Here is an 18,063-nt window from a genome sequence, read left to right as displayed (position 1 = left end):
ATTATTTACCACAATATTTTTTCATTGCATCAAGGAATAAATCTGAGCCAGCAATTTCACTTTGAATTTATTTCCAGTGTGAAGCTTCAGCCATAGAATCACAGAGCTGGAAGAAACCACAAGGGTCATCAAGTCCAGCCCCCTACCATGCAGAAATATACAATCAAAACACTCCTGACAGATGGCCATCCAGCCTGTTTAAAAACCTCCAAAGGAGGAAACTTTACCACACTCCTAGGCAGTGAATTCCACTGTTGAACAGCCCAAAGAATGTTAAGTAACAAGTAAGTGTCAGTACATATTTACAATGCCTTTATGCATATGCATAACAAACACCCTGACACCTGAAACTGAGTGAAAGGTAATCATGTAGCAGTGGACAGCTGAAGGAAATCTTCTGGTTATGCGTGTTCTCTAACTGTGAAGATTAAAAATGCTCATGGGACAGAAGTGACTGGTAACATAATTCATGTTACAGTCCAAATTTTTAAAATGTTTTAAAATGTTTAAATGATAAGAGGCTGAGCCCTCTTCACACATACATTTCCAATTTAGAGTAATGTTATATGTATTTAGCCATAACTGTTACATAAGTCTAATCAATCATCTACTCATAAAAAGCCTTGTCTCCTTGGCTTCCATCCACTGAACTAGCCTTGCACCCATATCGATAAGCAGCAGAGTCATCAACAGAGTATTGACTGAGGCAAGTTAAATGAGTGATTAGCTACCATGGCTCCTGGTCCTGACAAGTAAAAACTCTGCAAGATGTCTAAACAGTAACTGTGCCCTTCAGAGACTGATATGTGGTTTCTAAATTACCCCTACTAATCAGTGAAAGTCAGTCAAGGCTGTTCATGCCATCCTTGCTCTAAATCTGCCAATTCTGAAGAGAGCTGTTTGGAAGCCCAAGAGACTAACTGCCAAGAGAGCTGGCCTTGGCAAGAGAAGCAGCAGTCATAGCTTGCTTTGGCATGAGTCACTGACCCTGCTTGGACAGAGCTTGCCCTCACTCCTTCTCCAATCTCAATATGACCAACACAGAAAGGATGTCCCTTCCCCCCATCCCCCCAAAAGACAATAAACAATTGCAAGATATAAAAATATATATTTTAGCTAGGTTTGTTTTCTTCTTTGCTTCTTAGTTTGTGGGAACAGCATGAACTGACTTTTGAGGTCTGGTACCTCATCACCTATTTTGTGGAGAACTGGTGTTGATATTGCGGTTAGACTAAGACTGGAAATGCTTAGGTTGAAAGCCCCAGTAAATGCAATGAATGAATTTTGGCCAGTCACTCTCAACTGAACTTTCCTCAGAATGTTGTTGTGAGAATAAAATGGAGTCCTGACATGCACATGGTTCTGATCTCTTTGGGCTCTGTAAGATGTTCTGCCTTATACGTTTGGCCACATGACAGGGAACAGCACAGTGTCTTATTTACTGTGGATGTCTTCTGAGGTGCCTTCAGGGACAGGAAAGAGTTTGTTCAAGGGGTCATCTGGACTGGAAGAGGTGAGAGTCAAATCCACATTGAAATGGATGTGACAAAAATGTGATGTGTAAGGTATAGTTTACTAAAACTGTTTACTAAAACTGTAAAAAAAATAGTTTTTTATATGAGCAGGAGAATTTGCAGTGTGTACTTGGAAGAAGGTGACAGTATGCAACCCGTTAACTAAGGTGCTATTGATTTCTAGATTTTCTACAGCAACTTCAACTCTCTGCTTTTTTATTCAGGTCTTATCTCATTTATGAGAAAATAGTAGCCTTGGATTCAGTAACTGATCAAATGTTGGATTGCTGATTGTTTCTGTATTTCAAAAATGTGTATGATTTCATAAAATAAAAAGCTAGGCAGAAGTGCATAAGGTGTATGATTTAAGGGGCTAAGGGGCTGATATCAATGTTTAGTCTTCTCGGAAGAAGAAAAATGGTAACCTGGCTGCCATATTTTTCTTCTGCTTTCAGCCTTTAAGGGACCTGTGTATTCTGGTGCTAGGGAATCATTTGATCAGCTGCTGAATCCAAGGCTGCCCACACAATGTCTGATCCTTTGGTAGCGATGATGTCTGGAAACAGTGAGGATGTCTGGAGATGAAGTCTATTTTGTAGCCATGCTAGACTATCTCCAGAACCCACATGTTCTTCTGCATGTGGGAAAAATCCATCAGCCGACCCCCAACCCTGCAGTCAAGCTAAGAGGCCCTTGCCAGCCTGGGGCTTGTCTTTCCTGTTTTGGGAAAATTAACGTGGTTGATTCTTGAACTTGTCGCTATGGGTTCTGCTGCGTCAGAAGCCCCTGACATCTCTGCCCAAAGATGGGGACCAGAAGTTACAAAAGGAACGAAAATCCCTTATTCTTGGTGCCACTGTCCCTTGGTGTGAAGCCCGAAGCTGAAGGCATGGCCTTCTTTTTCCCCTAGTCTCCACTAGTACCTTGCTCAAGGCCACCTCCTCAAAAATCAGCCCACCCAAGAAACTTCCAGTGGACAGATTGGCTTTGGTCACTGTTTCCACCTTCCAGTTGTTTAGCCATTGGTTCCCCCTAACTACATGTCCATTTGTGTTCTTGCCGAGAACTGCATTGCATCCTGGGATGCATCCACGGTAAACTCTGTTGCCCTCTGGGTCTTGGCAGTGCGCCACCATACGACCAGATCCATGTCTCTCTCCTGGAGAATCTCTCCCACCTATAGTAGAATGGCTTGGGCAAAGTTGGACAACATGGTGGATGCTTTGTGCACTCTTTTGAGGGCAGATTCATTTTTTCCATCCATGCGGACCTGTAATACATGTTCCCCATCCCTGAATAGTATTGCCCCAGTATGCATGGCAATGACTGGGGCATCCACTAGAGGATCTTCAGTGCCTCCATTATCTCTGCTGGTTGATTGTAAAATTTCCTTGCCGTGGATCCTAGACAGGCAGAGGGACCTGAGTTATTTCACTCTTTTCTCAGAGCCTTTTCAAACACTTCTGGAAAGGACCAGTACAAAACATGCTTTTTTGGTTGTTTGAAAACTTTGCTATTGTAACATTTAGCAGAACCAGTCAATGAAGTTGAGGAGGAGGGGTCCCCCTCCTCTGTCTGGTTAGTGGGAATAGTGTTTACTTTGCCTAGCAGCCTCTGAAAATGCTCAGCCTGGAGGAGGCAAGCTGCTTCCTCCATTAGTTTTTATTCCTTGCCAAAATGTTTGCCCTTCTCCCTATCAGTTACATTGGATCTAATAGAGAAGTGGTGGCGAACCTATGGCACTCCAGATGTTCATGGACTACAATTCCCATCAACCCATGCCAGCATGGTCAATTGGTCATGCTGGCAGGGGATGATGGGAATTGTAGTCCATGAACATCTGGAGTGTCATAGGTTCGCCACCATGGTGATAGAGGATGCATTGTCCCCTTCACTTTCTCTCAGGGAACTTGAGAGCTGTCTCTTGGCTCTGTTGAATTGCCTCCCAATTCCCCTGAATAGCTGCCCTCCTCCTTGCTGCCCTCCTCCAACCCACCAGTGTTGCAATATTCCCTTGGCCTTCCTGGGGCGATAGCACCTCCGGTCCTCTCTTGCAGAGGAGTCATCATCCGAGTCCATGGGGATGGGGGAAGGCTCCAGCCACTGACTAAACCCCCTCCATGATTCTGAACTGGCTGCAGGGATGGGAGTACCAATTTGACCACCAACCCCCACTCCATGCTGGTACCCCCCCCCCCCCGCATGTAACCATGCGGCCAATGTGGATAAAAGTGTCTCAGGCCAGTCTTGAGTCCTGTGGTAGGTGAGGCGTGGGACAACATGGTAGGCCTACCGAGTTTGAGCTTCCTGCCGCCTGGTTGTATTGGCCCCAATATGGTGAACTTGGCTGGGGGTGCTGAATATTCTACCTCCATTTGTGATGGAGTCCAAACATTAAGGGCCCACCAAAGCACCACTGCTTGCGGCTCACCTGTGTTCAGCCCCAACAAAATGGGAGAGCAAGTCCGCTCTCCGTGTCTGTGAAGTCAACCTCTTCAGTCCAACCTCCTTTTCTGCCTCAGCTGGGTGTGCAGTCTCCACGCCATTGCACATAGCCACAGTCAATCCCTTTGCCACTGAGGGAGTCTCCATTAGGGAGGGCTTATCCCTACCCTGTCTCTTGGCTGCCCTGGAGCCTTTCTTCTTATACTCGTCCATGAGTAAAGAGAGAGGAACCAAGAATCCACCACCTCGACACTCTCTTTTGCCCTTAGTTCCGCTGATGTTTTTATTTTTTTTGAGTCCATGAAGTTCCTGACTGTGTTGGCTGGGCTACCAGACTGGAGAGGTCAGGCCCCCAATTCCCGAGGTGGCCCTGCAACAAATTTGCATAAGCCCTGCCTGCATGATCAGGGCATGACCTTAGCCTTCCTGGTGGAGCCCCCCTGGTGAAGAACGCCATGGAGCAGGGAGAGAGAACACTCCTCGCTCCACACTATGGCTTTGTTCCCCTAATTAATAAAAACTGCAATGGAGGCCTGATAAAGGATTTTCCTAATTGGAATCTATTTATACACCTGTTTAAATTTATACAAAACAAACAGAAAGGGCTTCCATCTGGAGTATGCAGGTACAGTTTTATTATGAACTGAAAAAAAATAAACTGTTTTCACTGTACCTTGCTTGTTGTACCAAGCCACCACTTTTAAAATTGTTAAAAAGTCTAGCCTGTGACCAATATATATATAAATGTATAAATATATACAATTTTCTATATTCACATTGTTTCTACACAAGTACATTTGTATGATTAACAATGGCATGTTTAGAAACTTTTGGCCACAGATCATTGTTTACAGTGAGTCTTTCAAGTTTTCCCTATGAGAGGATTTTTATGATAATGAAAAGCATTCCTGTCACAGCTGATTCAATAGAAAAGTGAGCATCACCAGCTTCAAGAATAATATGAAGAAAGGATGGCTTGGCGGGATCATTGAATCCTGTCTAGACCCTCAAACTAGGCACAAAGGGTATTAGACATCAATCCAATCATGCTGCTTCTTCCACCAACATAATATTATAAAGTAGGGGAAGTAGCAAAAGAAAATAAAAATCAGCTTAAAGTTACAAAATGCTTCAGAAGCATTGTTACTAACAGGAAAAAAGTCAGCCCTTAAGCAAAACCAATGAACAGCCTACCTGGAGCATTCTGCACATCCAAGATTCTCTAATATGTCAGATGATGCAGTATGATGAGCTGGAGAGCAAATAACTAACAAAGGGAAATCCACAGAATAAGTCTAATGGACTGTGTTTTCAAGGAGTATTGCAGCTACACAGACCTTTCTCATAGGCTGTGAGCAACAGAGATAGCTGTGCAGACCATCCATCAACAATGAGCACTTGCATTATGGGGGTGCTATAACCAAACCGCAATAGAACACAAAACGTACAGCACACTTGTACGCACAAGTGGGTGAATGGACCACAAAGACTCACTGCAAAACTGACACAACCACAGAACCACTCTGTTTTCGTGGACCTACATGCAATTAATATGTAATCCTTTTCTCAGTACTGCTGTGGATAAACAGGATTAATACTGAACAGGAACTAACACTTTGCAAACAGCAGATCCAAGGAGTTTCCCCATGCAGGCCTTTCCTATGATCTAAGGCCAAAGTAATATTGTGCTAGCTCTTTCACACTTTGGATCTCTCCTATAGAAAGGGGGTACCAACCTAAAACCCACTTGAGTATTCTGGTCTGGCAGCTTCTTGGCAATGCTCCAGTGCTAGTCGCTATCACTAAGTTGTGCCTGGGGCTGATCACATGTGGGAAACAAAACAATGCACCACCAGCTCAAAGAGCTAAAGGACTGCAACTCTGTAATTTTTATGCTAGGTCAAACAGTTGGCTGATCAGAAGGAATATATTTTACAAATACAGCAAGGTAGGAGAAGCCAGAGAAATAAGAGCCACCTCCAAATACAGGCTGAAATCCTAACTTCAAACTAAATTGTACATTATGGGTAACTGTGAAAACCACCCACCACAGGATGTTTTTGTTTTGTAAGTTCCAGGTATGCATGCTGAAAACAAGCAAAAAAGCCGAGGAGGGAGCTTTTAACATTATTTCCTACAGAGGTTTATCTCCTGAGAACCACCCCAAATTGCTCCTCTCTCTCTTCCCTCCCAGGGAAACAGCAATTAGCACCAGAGAAAGGGGGCTTCCCCTCCCACCTCAGTGCTCTTGTTTTAGGCTGCAGTCTTTATGAGTGTATTTGGTAAAAATGTAAACTGCGAAGATGAAAAGTAGTATAGTATAGTATAACTTGACCCTTATTTTCAACCACAGTGCAGTGTATTTACTCTTAGAGGTGGTCTGGAGGAGGGAAGAGCAGAAAGGAAAGGTCAGGGTTCGCAATGTGTAACAATAGGAGAACCTGAGCCCCACCATAATGAAAAGCAGTTTCACAGCAAGTCTGCTAGCACAAGGCATCCTTTTCATACCACACATGTTAAGTTCCGCCAATACTTTAAATTACCCCAGAGTAGGACCACCTCTAAACCAGGGTTTCAAATCTTTGGAGAGAAACCAGTGCACCAGCCCCACACCTTCTTCTCTGAATCGCTAAAGTTGGCTTAAAGGATAAGCAGACAATAGCCAAAGCAGGATGTGTTCTTCTAGCAGCCTCTCTATTCTTATTCCCCTCTAGTTTCATTACATCTAAAATTTTGTTCAGAAAGGCAACTGGAAACTTTGAAGTTTTACCTGGTCAGTTTTTTTCCCCTTTCCTTCATATTCTCAATCAAGAACAGAACTTCTGCAAGAGGCAAGCGAAAATACTGCAAAATGGTAGCACTGTAGCGCATCAGAGAGATGAAATTTAAGACTCTTGAGTCATAAAGTGCAGACACAAGATTTAAAACCTCGCAAGCAATTCTCAGCCAGCTGAGGGATCACCAGCCATAGCCAATCTACTAAAACAGAACTGCATTTTAAGTGGACATTTTGTAGAAGTTGCATGGTCATTTGGCAGATCTGGTGGCAGGTTTTTCTTTTAATCAAGCTATCGCTGTATCTCCTCTTGCAACTCTCACATCAGCTCAAATGAACACTGTAGCCCCAAGTGACTCCAGTCCTTGAGAAAACACAGAATTATACAGCCTCAATTTTCACTAAGGCACAACTATTGGTATCTAGCCAAGTTACCAGACTATCTTTCATCCAAAGCCATCACATTTAGCATAGAGGCACAGCCGGAACCCCAGCTACCACAACATAAACAAAAGGTAAACGGCTTGAAAAAAAGGGACAAATCTCCTGTCATTGCTGGTGAAACAGAGAAGGCATTCTGCACTGTCTGCAGATCTGTCTGCAACCCTCAAAAAGAAAGCTCATCTGAAGGACTGAAAGATGGCTGCAGTTACCACAAATGGCAGCATGCAGACAACATAACTACATGTCAGTTTACATGGTGCTTTCAAGTCAGGGTTTTAGTCTTTAGCTTAAGTTATAATAAACCACTAAGGAGAAAGTTCCAGTGGAGGAGACTGCCTTGTCATTTGACCCTCAAGCAGCAGTACATTTCTGCCTTTCCAGTGCCACATCTCAACGGCACCGAGTCCACTAAAGGGCCCAAGGCAGTCTCTAATTTAGTCCATCCCATCCCCAGTTCACTTCTTCCTGCGGATCTTGGGTTTCTTCACAGGGCGGAGGTAGGGATTGTCTATCATGTTTTCCTCTCCATTTCGGCTGCCCGTCATGGATGTGTTGTGCTGTAGTACTGATGCATTCTCCTTCTCAGCTCCTGAGTCTTCCTGAAAAATAAGGTAAGATGCAAACAAGGTCACATTCAAAGCTGAAGAATACCCATACACAAGAAATAAAACAGAGTATGCTTAGGATCTGCAAGGCAGTAATTAACATTTGGGCATCACAGGGTATGGGGTGTCCCCTGCTGGGTAACAGAAAAAACTTCCTGGTCTACAACTGGAAGCAAAGTACTGCTGCACTGAGTTTTTAATGCAAAAATTATCACCAAAAGGAACAAACCAGAAAGGGGAAGGATGTGCAGAGAGGAAGCATACTCTCCACTCTTTTGTACATTTCCCCCATACCTGTTTAACATCCACTTTTTCCCTGATTTAAGATTGTTTTGGTACAAATTTAATGTTACTTCAAAGGTCTTCTTCACTGTGGGCCCAGAGATCCCATACAGATTGTGATAAAGTCATAGAACATCATCAGTCATATGTGAATGCCTGGCAATATTACAGGAAAAAAACAAAACCCTCCCCTTTGCCCTCACTCTGAAAGAGGAAATGTTTCTGCTAGTTTGGCAAACGGTTCAACACTTCCTGTCTTTTTACACACACATTTTATTGCCCACCAAAGCTTTGTCAGTTCCAATCATGTGTGGTAACACAGGATCAGTTACAGCAGAATGTGGTTGAGGTTGCATATTTGGATGAGCACCTCCACTTACATTCTGCCCTAACTGGAAGCTGTGGACAACTAGGACAAGACAAGGGAACACTGGCCCAGTTGTTAGCACAGATATCTATTTCCCGGTCACCTCCAACACCTACCCCCCCCCCCCCAAACAGTTTTACACTCTTTTGAAAAAGGATAACCAAAAAAATCACCCAAAGAGGGGTTACATTTTTTTCCCTTATGGTGAGAAGCCACTTGCCTGCCAGAAGTCTCCAGACTTATTTTGGAAGATTATACAAATGAAATTTATTTGTTTTGCACATCCCAGCTGCAACTCTTTAACTTCAGAGAACTGTTTAATATAGAATTCTCAGGAATCAAGAAATAATGGCACACTGAATTGAACTTTGTCTCTAAGGTTCTACCATGCTCACATGAATGGGGAGGTTTTCGGTGTCCGTCTGATCATCTTGTTCAGATGAATCCGTCTCCTCCATCTGCTGCATTTCCAATTCAGAGGGAAGCAGAGCTGTCAAATAGGGTATTGCAAAAGGCCTGGCAGCTATCACTGGAGACGGGAAAGGAGAATGTATCCTGTCAGATGCAGAGGTATGAAAAAGAACTCCTGCCTTGTAGCAGAAGATCTTCACCATTATGCTACCATGTTTCAATATGCACTTTATTATTTATTTATTTATTTATTCATTCATTCATTCATTCATTCATTCATTCATTCAACTTTTATACCCAAAGGGGTCTGGGCGGTGTACAGTAAACCATCATATATAAAATAAAACAGCTAAAACCATTAAAAGCAGTGGTAAAAATGAAAGCTAAACATAATAACTGGTTGCCATGAACAAAATGGTGTCCGACAGCTCCATTTTTTAGATCCTCTTTCAGGAGGGAGGAACGCCAAATCCCAAGATGGCAAAAGGCACAGATGTAAGAGGCCGGGGGGGTGGGGGGGGGGCACCATCAACGGCTGGTTCCTCCAAAGGCCCGGCGGAACAGCTCTGTCTTACAGGCCCTGCGGAATTCAGTAAGGTCCCGCAGGACCCGGACAGCTGGTGGAAGAGCGTTCCACCAGGCTGGGGCCAGAGCTGTAAAGGCCCTGGCCCGCGTGGAGGCCAGCCGTATCATCGAGGGGCCAGGGACCACCAGTAAGTTGGCCTCCGCTGAACGAAGAGGCCGTACAGGGACGTATGGGGTGATGCAGTCTAATCAGGCTAATCTATCTCCTAGCTTATCCTTCCCTCAAATGTTATTGATATCTGGAAGTAAAAAGATACAAATAATTTACTAATGCCCTGATCTGTGCGGCTCAGGCTAGCCCAATCTCATCAGATCACAGAGGCTAAGCAGGGTTGGTCCCAGCTAGAACTTGGATAGGAAAGAACCAAGGAATACCACGATTGCTCTGCAGTGGATAGCAATGGCAAACCACCTCTATTAGTCTTTTCCCTTGAAAAAACTACTGGGTAGCTATACGTCAGCTGTGACTTGAGGGCACTTTACTCACATATAATTAACTACTGAAAAGTGAATGTTGAATATCTTCCACTGACTATATTATTGGAATAGTCGGATGCCGCTTTGATGGACCATTGAGATGCATTGTACGACTGTTTAAGTGATTCTTCCAAATGGCCTGTCAATACAAGACCTTGATATAATCACACAGCATTCTACTTAAAAATACAATGTGCTCTGCCACTTATTTGACTGTCATTTAGATTAACTTACAAGGGAAGGTGCTGACATCATCCTTGAAAAGACTCTGTGTCTCTCCTGTCTTTGCCATAAAGCGAGTTAAAGCTCTTTCAACATCTCGTCTCTGGGAGGCAGCCTTTTCTCGTAGGATCTGGTAATCCAGGACAGGTTCTCGGTAAGTCTGAAAGGCAGAAGATAGAAGGAGGCAATGATGACAATGCACACTCCTGAACTCACTGGGGGTCAGTCAGCCAGACCTTGGTATGGACAGTGTAACGGGGTCCCTTACATTCAAGGCGAGGGAGAGATATTATCCCACCACTAGCCACCAATTGTAACGGGACGGGTGGCCTACAATTAAGGTTCCCTTAAACTGACCAGTGGGGTTTCCTTTGCCACCCAAAATATCCCAGGCTAGTGTTCAGGGATCTTCTTTTTTTCCTCTGCTGCCACCATTAAAGAGAAGGAACTAGGAATCCCAAAAACTGCTGCTGGCTGCCAAATATATAAAGGATCCCACCTCACATTCACTCTTGGTCTGAGGGGAATGTCCTTCAGAGTCCCATGTACAAAGATGGAGGGAACTCAAATTGGTTGGGATTCTAGCCGCACAAACAGACACTCCTCAATCTCTCACACACAAACGCAGGCTGGCACGAGGGTAACTTGAACACAACAAATGAAATTTATTTTGAAAACAAAAGAAAGGCTTCTTAAACTGGCTCAGAGAGGTACTAACGCTTGATGGCTTCAGAGAGGTTCTTTTCACTTAAAAATTACAGAGCTTCAGATGTTACTTAGGTTTCACACACACACACACACACACACACACACACACACACACACACACACACACAGGTGTCTCTCCAGGAAAACTTATACTTTAGATCTACTAAATTTCTTCACAGACAGACACTAGTCCTTTCAGATCCACAACCCACTGAATACACATACACACACAGTCTATGCCCTGTAAGATTCTGGCATACAAAGTCTCCCTCTCTCACATTAATCCCAAACTGGCCTCTGGAACAGGCTTTTCCCAGACTGGTGTTGTACAGGGGCAGGACAGACACCTAGGTCTGGTCAGTGTCTACTGACAAGCCTCTGGCCGGCGCTTCACTCTGCACCAAAAAGCCAGTGCCTTCCTTCTTCTCACAAGCTTCCTTCGCTTGAGGAGGAGAGTCACTAGAATCCTGCCAGCTATCTGAGCTGGACCAGAATTCCTTTACACCAGAGCGGGGAGACTTCACTCCACAGACTCTGCTCTCAACTGAACACGAGCTGTTCTCTCCAGAACTCCCAACAAAGAACTGTCTGACAGGCTCTCTCTGTCTTTCTGTTTATCTAGCAGCGTTTTAGCGCCCCCTTACATTGGCCAGGGGCAACAGTGCCTTCCATCGACCAATCACCTTGCTTTTATTTAAATTAATGCCTGCTGCCTCACTTTTACTGTCACCCAGGCCTCTTTAAGCAGGCCTGTTTCACACCAGCCCTTCAGGGTGGGTCAAGTCCGTTACAGGCAGCATCACAGAATCATAGAGTTGGAAGTGGCCATATAGGCAATCTAGTTCAACCCCTTGCTCAATGCAAGATCCCTAAGAATCTCTAACAAGTGTTTCTCCAAACACTGCTTGAAGATTGCCAGTGAGGGGGAGCTCACCAGCTCCCTAGGAAGCAGATTCCACTATTGAACGACTGTTACTGTAAAACAATTTTTTTTTATCTCCAGAAGGTACTTTCTCCTTGTAAATTAAACCCAATCTTTTGTTGCCAACAGGAACAGCACCCTGTCCCCTCTAAGTGACGACTGCTTAAAGAGAGCAATCATGTCAATTTGGTCTATTCTACAAATTTAATTAGTCCCTCCCCCCTCTCATCCAAATAATTTATAAAAATATTGAAAAGTATCAAGCCCAGAACTAAGCTTTTTGGCACCCCAATGGTCACCCCCCCCCCCACCCTCCATTCGGATGAAATGCTTAACTACGCTTTGAGCATGGTTTTCTCTTACCAGTTCCCTATCTGCCTAGCTATCCTGGAGTCTATTCCACAGTCCTCTAGTTTACACATCAGAACATCATGGAGAATCCTGTCAAAAGCTTTTCTGAAATCCAGATAAACAACGCCAGCTTTTCCACAATCCAGTCAGTTCAAAGGAAATGAAGTTGGCCTGGCAGGATTCGTTAGGGACAAATCCATGCTGGCTTCCCTGGAACACCAAGTTGTCCTTCAAATGATCACAAAATGACCTCTTCAAAATCTGCTCCAGTGTCTTCCCTGGGACAGAGTTCAGACTGGCTGGTCTGTAGTTTCCTGGGCCACCTCTCCTCCCTTTTTTGAAGACTGGGATAACATTCACCCTCTTCCAATATTGTGACACATCTCCAATCCTCCAAGAGGTCTAGAAACTACTTAGAGCACTCACAGGTGAATACCATCAGGCCCAAGGAATGATTTACATCCACTGGATAGGCAACCAAAACCTCTCCTACAAGCCACTGATGAAAAGTTAAAGTAACACCACATTGAGCTGCTAATACAATGGGGACTGCCTGTGGTTGGATACATCGTAAACAACTCAATATATAACCTTCCATTAAAAATTCTATCGGGGAACCAATTTCTGCTGCAATTGATGCAAAAGTTGACATCAAATAATCAGTTTTTTGGTAGTCAGGCCAACTTACCGGCGTCTTGATGTAAGTGTGAGGATCTGGGAATTCTGGGAAATGGCATGGGATGTGAGATGGGTGAGGTTTGTTTTGTCCAGCTGTCAGTGCTTTTGGCGTCACAGGCTGATTAGTTACTGGTGCTAAAAGTGGAAACAGAAATTCTTGCCACATTGCTATCAACCCAGCAAAACACTGAGGCAATCAACTGAAACAAACCAATGGAACAGGGGCGCTTTATACAACTGAGATGATGAACCTGTTAGGCAACAACATAGTAAAAACAGTTCCCTGCAGGCAAAATGGTGCAAAAAAGGCTTTAATTCTTTAAAAAAATCTTTAAAATTCTTTTAAATAGAATTTAATATGACCAATATTGCAACATTCAGATAACTGTACATATTACATGGACTGCTGCCTAAACAGTATCTCATACTTTCATTCTCTACCCTATAATGCCTAAGATCGCCACATCTAAGTCAAGGCATCACTATGTTGTGCATTTCCTTTCCTCACCATCAGACAGCAATAGTGGGGAGCAGAGTCAGGGAAATACAAAATCAGGCAACACTGTGACCCAAGGTGGTAACTATTTCTTTATAGGAAAGGGGGAGTGAACTTGACAGGGAAATGCTTTTCTGATGCAGTCCTATATCCAACATACTGTACAGTTCCATCCTTAAAGGTATCACCTACTCTTTGGCTTGTTCCATTTGTTTTATATTGGCATAGAGTTCTTCACGCAGAGGAGCATTCAAAAATACCATTTACCACCTGCAATCTCAAGTGGTATAGTCCATTCTACATTCCAATACCTTTAATGGCATATAAAAAGCATAACATAACACACTCTCAATGTATAGTCCATTCTACCTCCTCAATATTCTACCACTTTATTCTGCTGGATGTGCAGAAATTATTTTATGCTTTGGTCCCAAATCCCTACACAGGCACATCCCATCACTCCATGTGTTTATTTGCAATGAAGTGTTACTGATCTTTTTCACAAATAAGCATGCTTAGAACTGCTGCCTAAGATTCAGCAGCCTCCCACTCATTAGACAAAAGTTCACATACGTGCAGTGATCACCATCCGTTGGGACCGTTTGGCATAAGCAGGGAGAGTTTCCACATTAAATCCTAAAACAAAGGAAAAAGAGAGTTCTAGAAGGCTGCTCCAGGGTCACTATTGTAATTCATCCACATCTGAAAACCAGGCTCATTGGCTTTACTGCAAAACTTGCTAATTCAACAAATATTTGTTTTTCCTGACTCCACACAAATTCAAGCAGAGATTCAGACAAAGAAGCAGATGCCTATGCTCACTGAGTCGTGTGCCGAAAACCACAGTAAGGCAGAATTTAGCTATCATACCTACATCAAAAAAGACCAGGAGTGAGTAGGCCGAATTTTCCTTATGGAAGACAAGTAGGTAGGCGGTACTCAGGGGAGCGGGGAGAAGGAGACCAAAGGACTGTAGGACCACTCTATCCTTTCATGGTACCCACCCACTCCAACCCTCGTCTCCAACCAATCCAACAGTCAGCCTGTGGAAGGTGTTAATGGCTACAGATATTACTTGCTTTCTGCTCCTTCAGCAACCACATATAATGCTGGAAAAACTTATTCCTGGGGTCCCAGGTAAGGAGGCTGCATTGGGGTGGAGAAAAGAGGGAATCATTTCCCACCCTTCCCCCATATCACTGCAACCCAATCACTTGCATGGTTACTATACCACACAGGTCCCATAGCCCTGGGAATCAACTTCCTACGGGTCAGAAATCGCTTCTGGAGCAGGGGAATACAGGGAAACTCCATAATCCTTCTGTAAGCAAATCACTGTCTCTAACCCAAAAGATCAAGGACCATCGGAGTGTGTAGCTGAAGAGATATGAAAATAAAAAAGAATTGACTGGGCATCCTCAGTAGTAGCAGCCACATGCAATAAATTACCAGTCCAAAAATCATTTTCCACCTCAGCACTTCTGCAAAACCAATCACATGCAATAGAGCCATGTAAGTGAAAAGCACACCCAGGTACTCACCCATTTCTACTAAGGTGACAACAATATCTGAAAGGGTTGGCTGAGTCCTTGCAGTATGCTCACAGAACGATTTAGCACTCCTCCCTATTTCTGAAATATCTGGAAAAGAAAAGTGTTGAGATTTAAAGTCTACAGTCATCATAACACTATTATTAATGCAAACAAGTCCCAGTCCTGTGATAAAAGTCAAGGTATTTGATGCCCCTGACAATACTACTTGACACCATTAAACTTACAGGAACATGAGCAGAAGTGTGCTATCCCCAACTTAGATATGTGTTTGTAAGCACGTACTCAAAAACAATAAGGTCATCATACTGTCAAGTGACTTACACTTCTATGTGAGCCACCAGGTGTGTCAAGATCACAACAGTCCCCCTTTGTTAAGACAGGATAGCAATTTACTGATGAAAGGATTCCAGATATCAAAAATCAGTCCTTGAAAAATGACTGGAAAAATAGCAACTGATGCAGCATCTGGTTTATTATCCAGGGATGCCTACCGGGAGTACCTTGTTCTTATTATAATCTCCCTTCAACGATTGCAAATCCAAATAAAAGCACTGCCTTGTTTTAATTTTAATTATTAAGCAGATACCCAACTTGAAGAAAGACAGGCTTACAAATTTCTTAAGTGAATGAAAGTGGTGCTTGACTGAGAAAATGACTGGTCCAGGCTTCCCATGATATGATGCAGCAGCAGTACCCAGCTTCCAACCCTTGTCAGTGACAGTATGAAGGGCTCTGCACACAGAAGGGCAGGCTTCCAGACTGCTGCAAAATCACAGCAGAAGTTTCTCCTGCAAAACTGCTTCCTTTCAATGAAGTCTTAAAAGTAGCAGGAGCCTCTTTGTGGTCAGTTCCAAGTACAAAAAGTAAAACTGTCTGTGTCTGGTATTGTCTTCACTTTAAGGAGAATGTATTTGATACTGGAAATGGGCAGCTTTTAATTATTTTAACCCAGGAACACATGTTTGGTGATACTCACAGCTCTGGACCATCTCTGTCATGGTTTCTACAGCAGCCTTTTCAGCACTCTCAAACCCAGCCTCTGTCAGCAGTGAACTGATCACAACCTGGAGGGTCCTTCTTCGAGCCAGATAGTAATTGTCTGCTGGGGTTGTTGAGTGTTTGCCACCTGTTCGCTGCTGAGACAAAATCAAAGCAACAAATAGAAATAAAAGACCTGTGGTTCATAAACAAAGAACTTGCAAAAGCCGCCAAGAAATAAACTTGTACCCAGATCCCAAAAAATACATTCTGTTCCAATCATAATTGTTGCTTTCACTGGTACTAGATTACTGCAGAAGATGGCAGAGCTACACACACAAAAAAAGGTTCTTCTCATCGCTACCAACTTTCTGTTCCTTGTATTGTCGGAGGCTTTCACAGCCAGAATCACAAGGATGTTGTGGGTTTTCCGGGTTGTATGGCCATGGTCCAGTAGTATTTTCTCCTGATGTTTCGCCTGCATTTAGATCCATCCATGTCTGTAGGCTGTCGCGTTTTACTGCTTCTATTATTCTGAAGAACTAATGGCCTTTTTGAAAGAGCCCTGTTATCATAGCAATGTTCTGTGTTTCCAGAAAAGCACCAGAAAAGGTGAGTGGGACATAAATATACAATTCTGGCACCTGCTACTAGCACAATATTGGGTTTGGTGACCAATTCACTTTCCTTCTGAGCTTTCAAAATATTTTCATTCTATCTTTCTTCAGATCTCCTTTTCCAAGTTCTCTTAATTAAATACATTCTGGCTTCTCTCTCTTCTCATACTGTTTGATTTCTCATCTGGAACTCTTCATGAATATGGAGGATTGGGAACACAAACCATAGCAGTTCTTCAGCATTACACAGGCTGTGCTTTCAGTCATTATAATTGCCACAGCCCTTTAAACTAAGTTTCTATGTTTGTAAATCAACGAACAAAATTGGGATATGTATTGTCGAAGGCTTTCACAGCGGAAACACTGGGGGGTTGTGTGGTTTCCAGGCTGTATGGCCATGTTCAAGTAGCATTTTCTCCTGACGTTTCCCCTGCATCTGTGGCTGGCATTTTCAGAGAAACCACACAACACTGCAAAATTGGGTTACCAAATATTAGTACTTATTAGTCACCTTTTTTCTTTTTAAAGAGCCCCATAGTGCAGAGTAGTAAGCTGCAGTACTGCAGTTACATCTCTGCTCACGACCTGAGTTCGATGCTGACTAAAGTCGGTTTCAGGTAGTCGTCTCAAGGTTGACTCAGTCTTCCGTCTTTCTGAGGTTGGTAAAATGATTACCTAGCTTACTGGGAGGAAAGTGTAGAAAACTGGGGAGAGCAATGGCAAACCACCGCATAAACATAGTCTGCCTAGTAAACATCATGATGTGACATCACCCCATGCATCAATAATAACCCAGTACTTGCACAGGGGGGCAGGGAGGTCCTTTACCTTTTTATGCTATTTAGGGATATGGAGGCGTCTCATTAGTCGTTTAACTACAAGTAAGCAACATTTGTACAATGTTCTCCAAAGCCTGGAACATTCACGTGAGAACTTCGGAGTGGGGGGGGGGTTCATTCCTCATTTTTCTGAGCTGAACACGTGCCTTTTGAAAAGGCAAGAGGAAATTAAAGGTGTAAAAGCAATGACATGGCTTCTATATTGATAGTTTCGAAAACGACGGGAGAAAGTGGAACGGGTACTGGCTGTGTTAACATTTGCATGGCTGCCATTTCATTTCTGCCATTTCATTCCATACACCCAACCGAAAGTTGGTTCAGTTCAGAAGGAACGAGGGGAAGCAGGTTCCGCCCATCGCCGCCGTCCCCCCGGAATTTCTCCCTTCTCGGAGGCCTCCTGCTGCTTGAGGTGAACACAGACCCGGCCACGTCGCTCCGCGGTCCTAGGGGCGGATCACTCCTCAAGAATGGAATCGCTGCACTGAAGCCCACCTTACCGTGCTTGAGCTACTGGAGCCGCCGGTTCCTGGGTCTGCCATCTTGGCTCCATGAGAGAATGAGCGCGTGCGCGATTGTGTAGACTTAGAGCATTATGGGGCTTGTAGTTCGCGATTGTTTAGACTTAGAGCATTATGGAGCTTGTAGTTCTCTGAGGAGCAAGTACTGTAGTGGAACCCCTCTCGCTCTATGAAAGGATTTAGGGCATTGTGGGGGTTGAAGTCCTCTCAGGTGCCAGTCGGGGTAGTGGGCGATCTTGAGTTATCATCCTGGACGGTTATGAAAGTGGCCCTCT

General features: G+C 43.8%; 1 protein-coding gene across 1 annotated transcript; it reads right to left on the bottom strand.

Moving 5' to 3' along the window:
• Positions 1 to 4,572: 4,572 nt before the first annotated feature.
• Positions 4,573 to 17,901, bottom strand: TAF8 (TATA-box binding protein associated factor 8). Its single transcript, XM_048498559.1, has 8 exons — positions 17,768 to 17,901; positions 15,813 to 15,972; positions 14,825 to 14,923; positions 13,857 to 13,919; positions 12,798 to 12,922; positions 10,141 to 10,288; positions 8,829 to 8,962; positions 4,573 to 7,778 (listed from the first exon to the last, which is right to left on the bottom strand). Exons 1-8 carry the CDS (start codon positions 17,807 to 17,809, stop codon positions 7,635 to 7,637), a joined length of 915 nt encoding a protein of 304 aa, XP_048354516.1. The 5' UTR covers positions 17,810 to 17,901; the 3' UTR covers positions 4,573 to 7,634.
• Between the last annotated feature and the right edge of the window lie 162 nt (positions 17,902 to 18,063).

This window comes from Sphaerodactylus townsendi, linkage group LG05, assembly GCF_021028975.2.
Source record: "Sphaerodactylus townsendi isolate TG3544 linkage group LG05, MPM_Stown_v2.3, whole genome shotgun sequence".
NCBI lineage: Eukaryota > Metazoa > Chordata > Lepidosauria > Squamata > Sphaerodactylidae > Sphaerodactylus > Sphaerodactylus townsendi.
Note: the sequence above shows the minus strand (reverse complement) of the source record. Positions and strands in the feature narration are given on the sequence as shown.

Bases quoted from the DNA above. Each gene is read 5' to 3' on its own strand.
- TAF8 (XM_048498559.1), bottom strand. From the start codon at position 17,809: ATGGCAGACCCAGGAACCGGCGGCTCCAGTAGCTCAAGCACG. The intron at 14,924-15,812 runs GTGAGTATCACC...TTTCTTTTCCAG, and splicing joins GACAGAGATGGTCCAGAGCT to ATATTTCAGAAATAGGGAGG. The intron at 10,289-12,797 runs GTAAGTTGGCCT...TCTGCCTTTCAG, and splicing joins ACACTTACATCAAGACGCCG to ACTTACCGAGAACCTGTCCT.